Genomic DNA, 18,584 nt, shown 5'->3' on the forward strand with positions numbered 1-18,584 from the left:
CATTAGTATTTAATGTCTGCATCACAAACTGAACTAATCGTCTGTACGTTGCAGTTAATTCCACATATAAACGACGCACTTCAGCCACTGCCACATTTGCCACACCAGGATATGGTGTATATGTAGCCAATAAAAACCAGGTCGGACCATCATTACTCAACGGACCTAACCGTACTGGTGTTACTGAATGTGGGAGGGCGCCATCAAGCCAATTATGGTGTTCTTGATAAGATAAAGGTATTTCTAAGTATGCATAAGCCCTGTATTGTCCAGGGACATTCGCAACAGTATATTCGTGAAAAGTATTTGTACCCCCATCAGCTGCTGGAAATACGACCCAAGAATAAAAAAGTTCTGATCTATAGGCTGCATGGGCGTCCACCACAAAAGTGACCGGACCCCCCTGGACCGTCAGTCCGTGTGCTATCAGATGACCCGTGAGCGGAAATCGCATATTAAGCGGTATATCTACTACAACTGGATTCGCCATTAGTATAACAATAATAGCTCTAGGACAGAGAAGGCACACCAATATCGGGGTATTTCCTTTCAAAGTTCAAGCTTGAACAACCAACCACAAAGTATGAGGATGTACCCAACCCGTGGTGGCGGAAACCCTCAGCCCCACGGACGTCTCCGCATACGGAACCGAGGAGTCAAAATATATACGAGACCGAGAGAGTCAGTCGGACCCAAACATTAGAGCCAGACCAAACGTTGGCGGCGCCATGTCGCGTGGGCTCTCATTATCCTAAATGAGACTACTGGATTTCTAGGCAGCAGGATCGATAACGGTGTGGGGGACTGAGTCTGACCCACGTGTAAGGAACTCTGTCACCCTAAATCCGGTTGTTGCTCCGGCTATCTAGCAGTGCCTCATTTCTCCCACGGGGAAGAAATGATTGGGCAGCCGAGCGCATGACATCTTTGGAACTTCTCAGGGAAGTCGTGGTCACTCAGATCCAAACCAACTCTCTCATTCACTATATGGTCTCATATACAAATGACAAAGACAGTATAAGTTTTATATAATGTTTTAATAAAACAACTGTATTTTAGATATTAAGGCGTGAGCCGCAATAACCAGAACAATACAACATAGTAGGATTGATATAGTAACCAGGAGAGTAAAACATAGAAATAAAGCTATCATAATTCCTAACCGTTTCTACTCTCCCTCTGCTTGTTCTATTTAGAGCACAGCATGTTAAGCTTTCAGCTTGCCTTTCTGTATCACTAGGGAGACGGACACACTCATACCTGAGCAAAGGCCTGTGATCTGGTTCAGCATCTGCAACGAGGCAGTCAGCGTCTAGTTGCGGTTCCCTGGTCGGAATCTCCCTCTTGCATGTATTGGGACAAGGAAGTGATTTTATAACTAACATGTCATCGTGATCACAAAATGTTCCTACGCAGGAATGGCAAGTCTAGACTCCTACCACGTCTATCGGCAATGTACCAGACTGTATCCTTGACTAAAGCACAGAGTGAATATGTTATGAAGAACTCCAGTGCTGAAGTAGGCAAAACAGTGTGATATGAATAAAAAACAACACCGTAGAACTGGCTATTCTGTAAAATAACAGTACGAAGCCTAATAGAAAGCATTTAGAGCAAAGTGCACAGAGGCTCTAAGCTGTTAGCAAATGAATAAAATATATTTAGGGCAAAGTGCACAGAGGCCTAAGGCCTGAAGCTAATGCGCAAAATATACGTAAAACTGACCACACTACAATGGGGTACTCAAGTTCATATTGGATCTGTAGTTTTAGATCAAAAACATAGTCAGTATCAGTGGCAGTCAATTATGTAACCCATTGTATTCATAGTGGATGTAGTGCTTTTACATTTGGAAAGCTGTTTTTTGTAACAGCCTCAAGGGCTGGAACTGGGGTAATGACAATGATGTGATTACCCTAGGATAGTGGTCTCTCCTTGATGACTTCCATCTGAACTGCAGTCAGTATTTTTTAGTAGGTGCAAATTTCTGCATTTGAGCATAAGTGTGATTTGTACGCAGTTGGTACTGTGTCACCTTCATTAAATGTGATAAGTGTGACTCCACCAACTTGCAGGAACTTCACCTCCTGCAGGGTGGGCATTGCCACCTGCACCACCTGGGTACCTCCAAGGATGCTGGACTCTGTCCCCTTCCTTTGCAGGTCCTCTAGGTCTGGCATCTGTCTTTGGGTTCCACCGGCCTGGTCCATGGGTCGTGACAGCAGCTGGACAATCTGAGGCATCCACTGATTTCAGAAAGAGTCCCTGCTCCCATCTGCTTCTGGGTCCCCTGATGTAGGTACTTCGTCTTCTGGGTATCCTGAGTGGGGGTCCACTCCAGCCTTCCTCTGGTCTGCTGGTTTCCTCAGGGTCCCCTGGGAAGGGTGCTAAATCCCACAAACTCCAACCACCTCTCTCTGAGTTAGCCTATGGGACAACTAGGTAGGTAACCACCTTGGACCTGGTTCGTGGGGACACTTACAGTACTTACCTCTGGTGCTTCTATCTACCCCCAGCCCCGAGCTAACTACCACAGTTACCTTGGTTGGGTTCTCAATTTCACATTGCACTTTTTTAGTATATAGTTTGGCCCTCCCATAGGGACCTGTGTATTCTTATGCTATTTCTGATGGTTATTTTTGTGTATATATTGTGTGTTTATTTTGCCAAAGGGAGATATACCAATGCTAGTCTAGTAGTATTGCTATAATAAAGTATTGTTTACTTTTGTAACATGTGTGTGTTTCTTTCTTGTGAGTGAGTTATTATCTGACTACTGTGGTATTGCAAGTGCTTTACATACCTCCTCAATAAACTTCAGCTGCTCGCCTCAGCTTCCCCTAGAGAGCTTTTGCTATCTGGACACCTATTCACTATCACTAAGGGTTTCCTGGACTCAGTATAGGGTGCCACACCATAGGTGTACACCATAAACTGAGCCCGCCTCCTACACTGTCACCTCCAGAAGTTCTTGAAGATTCTAGTGAACTACTGTTGCCTCTGCTGTGCTGTCTAGCAGAGTCACTGTCCACATCCTGTTCTTCAGTAATGTTCTTAATATGTGTGTTATACTTACCCAAAATCCTCGCAACCCTCTTCTTTTTAAATTGAGGTTTGTGTTGTGGAAGTTTTTCTTCCTTTTTTATCATGATTTCAGATGAGCGTTGATTTTATATACTCGTCTTTTCTGCGTTCCTACTGCCCACCTCTCTTGGTCCATGAGTCCTGAAAGGAAGGAGAAGAGCATGTATCATTATACATCAGGGGGTTTCAAATTATCACGTTTTCTTAGGTTATAATGTTTTTTGCTGTTTTACTTTATCTTTACTAGATTTTTGTTTGTCCCAGTCTTTTTTAGAACCCTCCTGTGCTTGCTTGGTGTTATCCTTCTCTGAATTACCTTTAAGCTGTCACTTATTTGGTGTGGCCCCCAAACTATCCAGACCTATATTGGTACAAGTCTTGGAAATAATTTTATGTGGTTCACGTTCCTGGTCTAGTTGAGGAACATCTTTGAGCTGCAGGTGTAGTGCCAATGCTGCTGCTTCCCTTTTAATAATTGAGGACACTGAGACAAAATTGCCCTTTAATTTCATCCCCAAATGCAGGGCAGGGGCAGCCCTGTGTTCATTCTATATTTGTTTTAACAACTCTGGAAGGCTTGAGAGTGTTGGTGTGCCATGGGTTGTGATGTATACTGTAGTAAATACTGTGCCCCAAGTGGCACTGTCATCTATGGAAGGAACCACCCCCAGAATGGCAAGCATATTGTGAGAATTTTATGTTTATCTTGGGGTCTTGTGTGGGGAAACACTCCTTCTAGCTGGTTTGTTTTTTGAGCAATCCAAAATTAAATTTCTTCACGTTTGGTGGGAACCTTACCAATAGAACTGGGTTTATCCTTGGTATCGCCAGTTGTTGGACAGCTGGAGCAGCTCTTGCTGAGGCAGTATTCGGAGTTTGCATTATGAATTGTGTTAAGCGTCTGTACAAGCTTATTAAATTATTATATAAGGGAATGTAAATCTGCTGCTGGGATATTTTGTACATTTGGACATGGTGTATATGTAGCTAATACTGGCCATGTTAGTACTTCATTGCTGAGGGGACCTAATATAACATGTTGAACTAAGTGTGGCAGAGTGACAATTTTGGTATGATAGTGGACTTTTTAAATAGTTATAAGCTCTGTATTGTGCTGGTACTTGCATTGACCTCAGGAAAAGTGACGAAGGAATGGAATGTTTCTGTGTGTATGAATTGTGGGCTACTATCACAAAAGTAACATCTCCACCTCCATTAGCAAGCTTATTAGCAAGTAAATGTTGTGTGACAGCTTGTCTACAATGTACCAGAATTACTACTGGTCGTGCCGTTCTGAATTTGAGTTCAGAAAAGAGAACAACAAATGGGGTATCCTTTTAAGGTTCAAGCTTGAACAACCTACAGCCTAGTATAGGTACTGCCTATATACCCAAGGAGGATGTTTTCCTAACACCACAGACATTTCTGTGTAAATGGTGATTATAGCACCTTTGGCATGTGAGAGAGATTTACTCAAGAGATTCGTTAAAAAAGTACCTATCCTTGATACACTGGTAGTGTGATATGTTATGCGGTTCCTGTTTTGGTAATAAGACACCGTGTTTAGGACGGCAGCACCACCAAGAGTGGGAGACTGAGCCAACCTGACACCGCTAGTCCACTGTTGGCCTAACACCTGGCGAGCTCAGAGTGCCTCATCCAACCCTATCAGGGTGAAAAATGATTGGTGGCAACATGAACCTGAGACACTGACTGCTAAGGGAACTCGTGTAAACAGATCATACCCCTCTCACTCAGTTACTCATGCATGCCAAGGCAAGATGCAAACTGGATTTCAATGCATTGATTGAAGCAATTGCATCCTAGTGTGAAAAGCATATGCTGCGATAATAAGGCAGATGAAACATAATACAGTAATCATCATTACAACCAAAGTGAAGTAAATGAATGACCCCACCATATTGTGTCATTCTAAAGAGCCTAAGGATTCTAGAGATTCCTAATGAACCCTATGTCTAGATCTGAGAGCATAGTAGTTGTAACCCTTCTACCTGGCCTGACTTAAAGGAGTAGCCCCAGACCCATACTTGAGTAGAATAGCAGGGGTTTGCCTGTTGTCTGGATGGCAATCCTCTTGGGAAGCTGAAGTGTCAGCACCATGATCAGCAAAGCTGTCTGTCCTGTGGTATGCATCCCAAGGCAATTATTTCCCATTCTGGGGACAAAACACAGAACAACTGGAATTTGGTGCAAAGATACAGTTCTGAAGTGGGAATTCCAGCCCCCATCCTACCCTTTTAGCCATGCACAAAGTTCTAGCAAACTTGTGATGAAAGCTTTAGTAGGGATGAAGTTATGACAGAAATTCATATTTTACTTTCTTCCATTGTCTCTTTTAAAATGTGTCAAGTTAAGGGCTTTTTATACTAAACTGAATGCCCCCTACCAATGCTTGAAAGCACTGTTTGACATTGGACACTCTGCTGAGAGTAACATAGAGTGAACACGACAGAGTAGATGGAAAACCCTGGGCCAGTCTGCATTGTGGTGTGTAGTCTCTAAAGAATCACCAAAAACACTGTAACCCCGTGGAGCGGTTAAACCAGTGCTTAATTTGTGCTTGTTGTTTCCGGTGCTGAGCACCGGCACTTATTTTTGAGGGCCGGTGCTTAGTCTTCTGCCTCAACCATTTGCTGCAAACAAACAACACATTTGGGAAAGACGGAGGAAGAGAAAACCAAAAAAGCGTCGGAAGGAGAGAAAGTAGAAAGCTGAAATGGATTGAAGAGGCCCGAGATGGCTTCGGGATTACGCTGCTTCAGTATTCCGTGTTCGCACAATTAATTGCAGCAGCCGCGTGTTTAAGATGAGGGTTTTGGGCACCGGCACCTTTTTATTTACAAATAAAGCACTGGGTCAAACTGTCTGTTTACTGGGTGACCAGACATTTTCTTTGCAAAAGTTTTACTATCCTGCATAATTCCAATGAAACCACACGTTTATTATGTGCAAAGTTTACTACCAGCTGACGGCACACAGAAAACCTTTCACTCTGGCACTGCTGTGTCTCCCAAATTGTTTTCATGTTCACTACATAAGTTTCAGTAAAATTGCATTTTCACTTACATATTTACGCAGATTTAGAGTGTTATCATTTTCGAGTAGATATTGAGGACAATATCTAAGGAGGACATGCATCTTTGCTCTTGAAATAGTTCGTAGTTACAGTCAAAGCAAGACATGATGGTTTATTTTCCAGAGAAATAAAATTCAGAGTGATTAGTTGTTAATATCTGCAAATGTACACATATTCAAATACACCTGTGATCATATTCAAGATGTTCATTTTTTCTGCCACTGCTACCTTACTTTGAAAGCAGTATTCCTGCTTCCTGTGGTATATGTATTCTAATTTATATCAGTGCAAACAATAGTTAGATTGAAAGTTGCAATGGAGCCCAAATAACATTATCTATTGTGTTCATTCTCAGATCTGTACTGTGGAGGTGAACTGGGTGATTACACTGGTTACATTGAGTCCCCTAACTATCCTGGAGATTACCCAGCCAATGTGGAATGTGTGTGGAATATCAATCCACCCCCAAAAAGACGTATTCTTATTGTAGTACCTGAGATATTCATTCCAATTGAAGATGAGTGTGGAGATGTTTTAGTAATGCGGAAAAGTGGTAAGTTCACAGTTGTTTTCTGTTCTTGTTTCTTTTAATGAGAGTATTGAGCCCGGTAGAGACAAAGCTAGAAGACCATTAAACCTACTCGGTATATCTTGCTTGCCATGAAACCTGAAATACTTTTTTTTTATATTCAATTGGAACTTAAAGGTTTCAACGCTACCCACAAGTTGTGGAAAAAGAGATGACAGAGGGCGTTCCAAGTTTGGCAGATTGGATATTCCGTCATTAACTTGGCGGATATCCCATTCGCTGGTATTACAAGTGCATTATAGCCTGTGGCCCTTGTAAAACGGTGAATGATTTATTCTTCATGTTTTGACAAAGTATCCCATCAGCTAAAGTCTAAATAAGGCCCAAAATCTTCAGTCCTTCAAAGCAATCTAGATTTTAAAATGCTTGTAGTATGATTTTGATCTATTAATTCACCCAGATGCAGTGCCCCCCATGTTGGACATTGATGAGCATTTAGCACATCTTTCTGCATTCCTGGCATTACCGACAAATGCCCCAGAACTGAGAATACTCGCTTTAGTTTATTAAAGCACTTGGGTCAGTGAGGTAAAGTCATCCGTGTGCTACAAGGTCTAAAATATTTTCTACTGACTTGTTACAATGTAGCTCCATTCTACATGCTTATCAACTCAAGACATGAAGATCCATAGAGGCGACAAGTTATCTGAGGGGGCCTAGAAAAATGAGAAAGCAGTTTGTTTAGAAATGGAAATTCATATCTATAAGGTCAAAACTAGTGTCTAATATCTATATTATTTTTTCCGTTAGACAATCCCAACCATAAAACACATAAATACATATCATATAGCAATCACAAGAAATTAAAAAAATCACATATTTATAAAACTTAAAATGCATCCAAATATCATTTCCCAAGTGAAATTCAATAGATAAAAGCCTATAAATAAGATTAAAAGGAATTTGCGCTATTCTGCCAAGTTATGTCTCCCTTTAAAAAGGACCCCACCCTCCGGAACACCAGCACATCAGAGACCATGTGAAGCAACAAAAAGGCTGGGCGATACTACACAAAGCCCCTTTCCCTCAACAGGGTGAGTAAAAATTGTCACCTGAATGGTGCATAAAAATCACAAAACTGAGTAAAATTGATCAAATACATGAACAGATTTGTATGGAGTTTGGGTCAGACTGTCCTAGCGGGAAGCACAGATTGCTTCTGATTACTCCTAACCGAAAGCGTGAGGTGAGTGTTCTCTCCTAAACATTCTGTGTCACCAAGAGATACATCTCTGGACCCACCAAAGTTTTTAACATTAGGAAGTCCCTCACTGATTTCTTCCTTAATTCCTCTGCCTCCCTCTTGGCTCCTAAAACATTGAGAAGATTCTCCTTTGCCCAGCATTCATCAGAACGTGTTAAACACTCTAGGGCATTAAACATATCTGGGCGAACAAGGGAAATAGCAACTTCTCTTATGTATGACAGTCAGGGAATATCCAACGCATGGTCACATATCATACAGACACATAGGATTTACCTATTTAAGGAGGCACACTCATTTGACCAGATAGAGATCCATATAAAAAAGGAAGCAGAATTAATAGGATCCTCTATAAAATCCAAATCCAATTCTACATGTGTGCAAAAGCTGGAGGTGTTTTGTCCCACACCTAGCAGCCTTCTACAAAAACAATTTTCCTCTGTCATAGGGGTCCTGCTGGCTGAGTAGCCCCAGAGTGGTTTAGAACTGGGACACATTTACACCTCTACACTTCAAGCAGGGGGGGTTTAGGTTTATTACCCATTCTTGAGGCAAACTCAAAGGTGACTCTTCTGTGGCATTAAAACACACACATCGCCTAGAAATACAGAGTTTCCAAGTTCCCTTATCATCAAAGGTTACCCCTAAATAGGGAAATTCCTGTACATGGCTGATTAATTGGTCGTTGATCTTCAACATACCCACCCTACCCAAAGGTTTGCCACAAACCATAAAGTGTTTCCAGATGCCTTAACCACCTTGCGGAGACCATTCATGGTGCGGCAATAAGAACTGTGTCATCAGCATAGGTCAAAACCAGGACACTCTTTCCATTTATTATGGAAACATCCTTACATCTTCTCACTAAAAAAATATACAGCCCATTTATATATTAATTAAAAGGGGGGGGCCAAAACACACCCCTGTCTAACACCCCTGCTGAGCCCAAAGGATTCCGTGCATTCCCTCTTCGACCCACGCCTCACAGTTGCATTTGTTCCTGAGTGGAGATAGCGGAGCAAATCCACAATTTGGGGCTCCAAACCCATCAGGGTTAGCCTTTCCCATAACTTGCTGTGATTCTCTTCATGGAAAGCGCAACTGAGATCCATAAAAGCAAGACATAGGGTACCCTTCTTTGCCTGCGTATTTTTACCAATCAGCATGAGCAAATTAAAACATTGCTCCTGAGTTCCAATAGTGTCTAATATATGAAGCCCAAAATGGCACACAAGTGACAGGCCTATTTCGTTTTGCTTATAAATCACTTTTATTATTATTTTAATCAATCAATCAGGGTTCTTATAGGCCATGGCTAATCACTTATTCAGGACTCATGGCGCTTGGGGGTATTTACAGTTTTTAACTACAATAAATTACTGGTAACAATTGTTCTCCTTCCTTGATAATTTTGAAAAGATTTAATATTTAGACTGCCTTTTTAGATCTGCCATAGACTGTCTCGTAGAGATAATACACAGAGACAGACAGAGGGGAGTGGTCAGCCTTCTTCAGCCATGTATGGTTGTAAGGGTCATTAAAGTAATGATCGGTCCACATTCATCAGATCATTGATTGATTCGGTTGTTCACAGCGTCATTCGCCATTACCCAGTAGAACTCAGATGACTCCAAATAGGGAATGCTTTCTGCCACTGACAGAATTCAAGGGGGGATAACCACAATGCCACCTTAAAGGTGACCGGGAGAGTGCTGCTGTAAAGTTTACGTGACCATAAACAACCTGGCCTCCTCTCTAATGATAGCTTACAGAAAGTTGTCATTCATTGTCACAACTTAAAGAAAGGGACAGTGGTTCCTTCGGGGCACTTAGTTATTCATTTAGCTTTCTGGGTTAAAAGATGTTGACCTACACAGCCTAAATAGGATCATATTGATTTTAGGCAAAATAGTTGGCAGCTTGATTGCCTGGGAATGCAAACACACAAACTGGATACATAAATCCATACTAAGCTGCAGATAGAAAAGGACATTTATGTTGTAATGAATCTTGTGACCTACTTAACTTGTGTGGGTGAAATTCATTTAACCCCAAGTGCTAAGTTAATAATTAAATGTATGCAAACAGCCACTGTTAACTTCTTCATGTTAGTACCCAGGTTCCCGGTATTTTGGGTCAAATCCTTCACTGTAAGGAATCTTTATGCTGGAGTCAGCAAGGTGTGAAGGGTGCTGGATCTCAAATCAAATTCAAATTTTTTGTTGATTTTTTTAAATCACAACAACGTCCACACAAACATTAAAACCAAGTAAATCAATAAAACAAAAGTATCGACAGTGGATCTGAAGGCTACCTTAATGCAGCAGTGTGAAATTTCACCTCCAAAGGAAGACAACCTATCTGGCTCCCCTTCCTTTATTTTCTTTCTTTCCTTCCTTCTTTCTTTTCCTGTGGAATAGGAACTAGCACATGGACCCACAAAACTTGTCCCATATCTGCAGTTTCCCCTATCTGGATTGACTATTGTACCCACCACCACACCATAACATTTTGGTAAAAGGATGCAGTGCTGCAGAGAGGCGTATGGGTGTTGGATGAGGAATGGGGGCGATGCAGGGAAGGGTAGGGCTCAGTTGTGAGAAATGTTGCCTGCACCACCTGTCATCTCCTGTCTGCGCATGGTGGTGAGTTGTGCCCCAAGCTTTGGTACATTCTTGGGACTGTTTCTGCTCGTGACGTAGGTTGTAGGGAGTGAACCATTTGTCAGCACTGGGCTCTGATAATGACTGGGGCTGCTGCTGCATGGGGCTGGTTTATGGGAAATAAAAGGCTGGGGGAACCATAGACATCTCAGTTGTAAGGTAAGGCATGGACTCTTAGTGGAATCCAGCACTTAATTTATTTAGTACAGCAACAACCATGCCTTCATCCCTTCCTTCCCTCCTCTCGCTGCTCCTCCCCTGCAATGGTCCCCTTCCAAGCCCTCTCTGTGTAATAGGCTGTTCTTTCGCCTGGAGCCTCCAGGCGCTCACAATCTACATTCTTTCCCCGCTACTAACACAACACATCTTCCCATTATAAATAATTTTGTGTTAACTACAAACTATCTTATGCAACCTGGATTATATTGGTGCACACACACAAAAACAATACCGATGAACACAATATTAAAACACTAAATAAAATATATGTATAGTGTGAGAAAACAGGGCTGATTGCAGAGGCCCCATAACTTTTTGCCCCCATTTTCCTCTTTTTGCTGGTGTTTTCCTGACTTTGATGGTGCCCTGGGTACTGCTAACCAGTCCCAGGGCCTGTGCTCTGTGTAAAATGGATATGCAAATTAGGCTAATTATAATTGGCTAAGTTAACCTACCTATAAGTCCCTAGTATATGGTAGGGCAGGTAGGTTTAGGGACCACAGCATAGGTGGTGCACACCTAGGTGCACTGCTGAGGTGCCCAGTGTCATTTTAAAAGCAAGCCTGCCTTACTGGCTGCTTTTAAATTAAAGTTATATGCAAATTCGACTTTGGAATTAAAGGTACTTCCAAAGTCTTAAACTACCTTATTTTTACATATAAGTCACCCCTAAGGTGTGACCTATGTGCCCCTAGGGCTGGTTGCCATGTAACTATAAGCAGGGACTTTATAAAAATAGATTTATAAGCCCTGGTGAGGTAAAAACAGCCAAATTCGTTTTTCCCTCATAGAAGTAAATGGCCTTCATAGGCTAGAATGGGCAGACTTTATTTTAAATTTTAAAGTCTCCTTAAATGTTGCATACCAAGAATTTGGTATCAAATTAATTGTTGTAATAAATCCTACAACTTCCAGTTGTTGGATTTAATATAACTAGTTCAGGTAAAAAGTTTAGCCTTTACCTAAAAAGTTGCCAATTTCAGCTCTGCATTGTTTTTGCTGCTGTGCTCTGATTGGCCAGCCTGCAGCAGCTTCTGTCAGGCTGCCTTGATGAGGTGTGAAGTGGCCGGGCTTCACACAAAGGAATGTGCTTGGGGGAGAGAATCTCCCCTCAGCAGATGGTGAGGCAGGAAGGGGGAGGGCTGCCAAACTGGTCTTCAAAGGCAGAGAAGGACATCTGGAGCACCCAGCAACACCCCCACATCCTGCAACCCCAGACAGCTAGGTGCCCCCTTGATTAGATTAGGAGAGGGCAGGAGAGGGGTGTGTTTATGATTTTTAGCCACACCAGTGGGTGGGCTCAGCCAGATGTAACCTCCAAAAATCAGATTCAGCCATGTTGGATTTTTAGAGACTGTTGCCTTCTGAGATGGATTTTTGCCACACTTCCCAGGAAGTGGTCATCACAGGGGGACGACCCTGTCCCTGATTGGAGAACCAGGGCCCCCTTGCTTTTCACCCAGGAGCAGGGATAAAACTGGCAGACCTGCACCCACACCTCAGATCCCCACCAAATTTCAAGAAGAAAGAACTTAAGGAGAAGAAGGACTGCCCTGCTGGACCCCTGGCCTGCACCTGGACCCTGCACTCAGAAGGACTGCACCAGCTGCACACTTGGGCTTCACCACAAGAAGGACTTTGCCTGGCTTCAACTGGTTCAAGGAGGGACTCCCTGTTTGCTACAGGTGAAAAATTGCTATCCAGAGTCCCCTGCACCAACTCCTGAAAAAGTGACCAGCTGACCACAGTCCAGTGGCCAAAAAGGAGTTTGCGCCAGGTGCATTCTGGGAGTTGAAGTCCGCACCCCCCAAGGACCATCACAGAACTTCTGGACCCTTGGGGTGAGCTGTGGACCCCAAAAGAACCTTAAAAGAACATCTGGGTGAAGCCCCAGAAGTTTGGAGAAGATTTGACAAATTTTGTAAAAAAGCTCCAGAGAGGGACCGACCCGCCGCGGAAATTCTAGCCGGCTTGCCTCAACCGCGACCCGGCCTGACTTCGTGGTTCGTCCCGGTAAAGAAAAACATCCGAAAAAGAGACTAAGTCCGAACGTAAAAAGTTGACCGGGACCTCCCAGCCATCGTATCCGAAAAGGGCTCCACGGACGTCGGATCAAGATCCAGGTTTACCCCGGTCGAAGGATTTTCATCTCGAAAAAACGACTAAGTCCGAAGGTAAAAGTCTCCACCGAGGAAACCCACATCGCGTATCCGGACAAGGGCTCCAGGAGGTCGGATTCAACTGGCAGGTTTGTCCCGGTGAAGAAAAACTTCAAAATAAAGACTAAGAGGGTCATTCTGACCCTGGCGGCCGGTGGCCGCCAGGGCCACCGACCACGGGAGCACCGCCAACAGGCTGGCGGTGCTCCAATGAGCATTCTGACCGCGGCGGTTCAGCCGCGGTCAGAAGCGGAAAGTCAGCGGTCTCCCGCTGACTTTCCGCTGCTCTTTGGAATCCTCCATGGCTGCGGAGCGCGCTCCGCAGCCATGAGGATTCTGACCCCCCCTACCGCCATCCAGTTCATGGCGGGAAAGCCGCCATGAACAGGATGGCGGTAGGGGGGGTCGCGGGGCCCCTGGCATGGGCACGGCAGGGGCCCCCGTAAGAGGGCCCCGAAAAGTATTTCAGTGTCTGCCTTGCAGACACTGAAATACGCGACGGGTGCCACTGCACCCATCGCACCTTCCCACTCCGCCGGCTCGATTACGAGCCGGCATCCTCGTGGGAAGGTCGTTTTCCCCTGGGCTGGCGGGCGGTTTTACTGGAACCGCCCGCCAGCCCAGGGGAAAACTCGTAATACCCGCCGCGGTCTTTTGACCGCGGCGCGGTAATTTGGAGGGCGGGATCCTGGCGGGCGGCCTCCGCCGCCCGCCAGGGTCATAATGAGGCCCTAAGTCAGAAGGTAACTTTTTAACCGAGGCCTCCCGCGACCTGTAGCCGAGCAGGGCTCCATCGCGGTCGGCCTGAAAGTTTGACTTTGCCCCGGTCGAGGTGCAACCAGATGACCCGATTGGCGCTTTTTGTTTCTAAGCGCTAGAAAAGTAATAATTCTTTAAAAATTCATATCTCCGGTTCCCCTGAACCGATTTTAATCGTTTTTGTGTCATTTTAAAGATAAAAATATAAACTATTTTTATAAATTGGTTTTGGATTTTTAAACTGTTTCCTGTGTTTTATTTAATTACTGTTTTGTGATATTTGAATGCTTTACACTTTGTCTCCTAAGTTAAGCCTTGACGCTCGTTGCCAAGCTACCAAGGGTTGAGCTGGGATTAATTTACTGAGACCTAACTGTACCTAGGTGGAGGTTAGTGGCTTGTTGCTAGGTGTAGGTACCTACCTGCCCTACCAATAACCCATTTTCCAACATATAGTCATATAATGCTTAGGAAATTTGGACAAAGCAATAGACATAACATTCGTTTCTCAACTATGGAATTCCCTGAATTGGTCAGGGAATTTAACAGGTCTACCCCATTTAATTTTCTTCCCACAACCATTCACACTTTTCATTTTTCTATTTGTCGTAACATCCTCACCAACCCGTTCATCATCAGTCATACGCTTGTTACCAGCAATTCTTCTTCCATCCTGTTGACGTCTTTCATGAATATTTGTACTTTCTTGCACATACTGCCACAATCTTGCTATCTCTCAACCTCTCCCCTTACAAAATTAAACAATAGGCACTCATTTAATTGGATATTTTGTTTGTTCCTCTCAACCTCACCTACACTGCTTTTGGCTAATCTGCTGAAATGCCAGACCTTTCCATCATTTAATTTGGCAGCATTCGTTTAAATTGCAGTTACCTCCACCAGTCGGTCTGAGAACTTATTCATACCATTTCTGACTATCCCTGGTAGCTTTACCTTCACTTTGTCTCCTACCTAGAGTTCTATTTCGGTTGTCCTATTTTTAGGATCATAATAGCTTTCATACATTTCTTGTGCCTCTTGATATTACATCTCACTAATTCTGGAGACCATTCTGTGGATTTAGGTTTATGCATACAAGCAACATTGTCATTGGTGAAAGGTTCACGTCCCCTCAGAATTTTAAAAGGTGGGGAACCTGTCACCGTAGGCATTGTACAATACACCCACACAAGTTTTGCTAATTCTAACTGCCGTGAAACACCCTTTTTGATGGACATACGGATATTCTCCATGATAACCCTGTTAAAATGTTCAATGCATCCATTCCCTTCTGGGTGGTAAATTGAAGTAAAATTGTGCTTGACTCCATTTCTATCCCAAAATTCCTTTACTTCCATGGAATTAAATTGAGGACCTTTATCAGATATTACTCTTTTTGGCAAACCTTCTCTGACGAATACATCATCCAGAAAGTGTACGACCAGAACTCCACCTTGGTGACCACTTCAAAACTCTGGCCATTTCGAAAAAGGATCAATCAAAACCATGAAAAATTTGCGACCACGACTAGCAGTTTCAATGAGGCCTACAATGTCCACACAAACTGTCTCCCCAGCATGATATAGGATGGGTAACAGAAACAATGATGGTTTCTACGTGACTTGACTTTTATCAGCGTTCTCACAATCTATACATTCATGTACGCACCTTTCCACATTCTTATCCATGCCAGGCCACTAATAAGATTCTTTCACCCTTCTTTTATTTTTTACAATACCTAAATGCCCCTCATGTTTTATGTCAATGACTCTTTTCCTTAAAACACTAGGAGGAATAACACAGAAACCCTCAGCACATACTCTTGCTCATTCACAGATAGTTTATCTCTGATTTCCCCTAAACATTCCTGGGAAAAGTTCTCTGTCCTCCCCCACATTGTTGTTATTTTGTTTTTGAGGTCACATAACACACTATCAGTTTTATATGCATTTTCTCAATCTGCACCACTAATGGCTTTTGACCAAGAAACATCTGCTACACAGCATTCATCAATGTTTAGGTCATCATTTGTGTTAATAGAATATCTGCTCAAAAAGTCAGCTACATGATTCTTTACACGGGGTAGGTATTCTATGTTGTAACTATAATCCATCAATTTTAACGATGTTCTTGCAATGCGCAGAGTTGCTTTATTCAACCTACTTGTGGTTAGAAGTTTTATTAATAGTTTGTGATCTGCTCTGAGCGTGAAGTTGTCACCCCACACAAACTGCCTGTAATGATCAACTCTCCACACACATGCAAAAACGGATTTCTCAAAAACAGAGAAATGTCCTTCTGACTCACTTAATGACCTGGAGGTGCATGTTATAGTCACTTCTTTGCAGTTTTATTCCACTTGTGACAAAACGGCACCTGGACCCTCACAACTAGCATCAGTCAGTGATAATGCTTTTGAGATGGGGATCATATCCACTTAGGGGTATTGCTTTACCTATGTTGGATTTAATTGTATCCTTGGCTGATTATAACTTAGTATCCCACACAACAATTTTTCTTTAGTAGCTATCTGATTCTGCATGTTCTTTTAGCAAAATTTGGCACAAATCTTGCGTAAAGTTCAGCCAAATCTAAAAAGGACCTGATCACATCTTTATTGGATGGAGAAGGTGAGTTAGTAATTGCCTCTACCAATTCTGGTTTAGGAAGAATGCCTTTGCCTCTCACAATAATGTCCTAAATAGGTGAAAGCCCCCTGAGAAAATGTGCACTTACTTATGTCAGTCGTTAGACCTCTGTCCCTAAGTAGAGTTAATACATCCTTTACTCTACCATCATGTTCTGATCTATTCTTCCCCATTATTAAAATGTTGTCTTGGAGAAGACACAACCATCTAGCCCCTTGAATATGTTGTACATGAAGCGCTGGAAAATGGCCGCGGCTGACACCAGCCCAAATGGCATTTTAACAACCAAAAGGAGTTATAAAAGCCATTAATGCCTTGCTTTCTGAATGTAGGGGTACTTGGTGGCATGCTGATTTTTGGTCCAGAGTTATGAACCATGTCATGCCCTTTATCTTTGGTAGCAATTCTCCAATGCGTGGTAGAGGAAACTTGTCAATTTGGATGTTTTTGTTGAGATCACTAAGATCGACACACAATCTTATCTTACCATTCTGGTGACCTACGACTACTAATGGTGTCAGCCATTTGATGACTCTATTGGTTTTATTATTTTGCTTTCTTCTAACTTGATGAGTTCTTTTTCAACTTCATTCTCAATGGAAAAGGGAGTGTTTCTCACTTTTTGTGACTGGTTTGGCCTTCTTCTTGAGTACAATTTTATATGAGAACCTGATAAACCCCTCACATTATTACTAAGTACTTCTAAAAATTCAAATACAATACTTTGTACGAATGAGCCACCTTGTTCTACCAATAACACCTTCTCTGGACTATTTCGATCTAATTTGATCCCTAAGGTTTGCTGGTTGATCAATCCTAAGACTGAGGGAACTACGTCAGCAACATAAAGTTTGCTAGTGACTATTCTATTCTGGAACTGGAAAGACACCAATTTGTAATCTCTGATAGGAATAGGTCCCTCAGTAAAACCTTCCGGATGAATGTCAGATGGTAACAATTGTAGTCCTAAAGTAGCAACAAATTTATCTTCCCAAAGATTCTTGTTAATGATGGTGGAAAGAGAACATGAATCTGGCACTATATTCATAATTACTCCACCAAAACTCATTTCACAAACCGGTTTGTTTCTAGACTTTGGGTCCACATTGGTAATTTGAGAGTCAGTACATAAAACGCATTCTTGCAGTTGTTCTTCATCAGACTCTGAGCCAGATTTATCATACATATGTTTGACCTTCGCCATGGACATTTTCTTCTTGCATACTCTAGCGTAATGGCCTCTGATTCTGAAATAGGAACATTTCTGCTTGATAGCTCGCCATTTTTTATCATACGCAAGATGCTCCGTCCTACCACAACAATAGCACTCCCTTGTTTTATACTTTGAATTTTTGTTCAATGACTAGATTTTGTTAGGTTTAGTATTTTGACGAGAGATGACATCCTTCCGTTGGGGATAAGGTTTGTTTGTGTCTATTTTACATACATGTTCAGGTTCACTAATTTTAACATTCACAGCCTCCGTGCATCTTTTTGAAAGTTCTGATTTTTTTACAAAGGCAATAACATGTTTTAAGGGCGAAGGGCGAATCGCCATATGCCCATACATTTTCTTGGATGGGAGAATTATTTGTATTAATTAATATTTGGTCTCTGATTAGGTCGTCATGTAGATTTCCAAACTTGCAATTTATGGCTAGTTTCCTTTGGTTAGCTACATAGTCTTTGACCGGTTCGTCTTTATTTTGTTTCCTTTGAAAGAATAGCAACACATACTACAGGTGAAAAATAGTTGTTTAAGTCGTCCAGTGCATTTTTGTATACGTCTGTTTCTTCATTCGTCTTGATTTTCTTTTCTATTTGATTGTAAATACATGAGCCTTCAGGACCTAATGTATGCAAAACTATTTTATTCCTAGCTGTGGAAAATCCCTCTTCATTCTCATCCTCTACAGTAATTTTCAAAATATTCATGCCATTCTGGCCATTTCATCACAGGTTCACCAGGAGTTGGTAAAAAGGATGGCAACAGTTATACTTAATTCTACTAATGTCAATTAGGTGTGCCAATCACCGTCCTGTGAGTGACACATACTGTTCATGAGCTGTTGAATAAAGTATAGGGTTGATTTATTCTGATGAAATTTTACCTATTGTTTGTGTTAACTAATTGTGCCAATCACTGTACACTGATCGGCACA

General features: G+C 42.4%; 1 protein-coding gene across 2 annotated transcripts in view; it reads left to right on the forward strand.

Moving 5' to 3' along the window:
• The window catches only part of SCUBE1 (signal peptide, CUB domain and EGF like domain containing 1), a 2,009,692-nt gene that overhangs the window by 1,708,612 nt on the left and 282,496 nt on the right, over window positions 1-18,584 (forward strand). For both annotated transcript variants that reach the window (XM_069228295.1, XM_069228296.1), the window contains one exon: window positions 6,537-6,734. In XM_069228295.1, the coding sequence (XP_069084396.1) occupies window positions 6,537-6,734 (198 nt within the window). The remainder of the gene's footprint in view (window positions 1-6,536; window positions 6,735-18,584) is intronic.

This window comes from Pleurodeles waltl, chromosome 4_1 (assembly GCF_031143425.1).
Source record: "Pleurodeles waltl isolate 20211129_DDA chromosome 4_1, aPleWal1.hap1.20221129, whole genome shotgun sequence".
NCBI lineage: Eukaryota > Metazoa > Chordata > Amphibia > Caudata > Salamandridae > Pleurodeles > Pleurodeles waltl.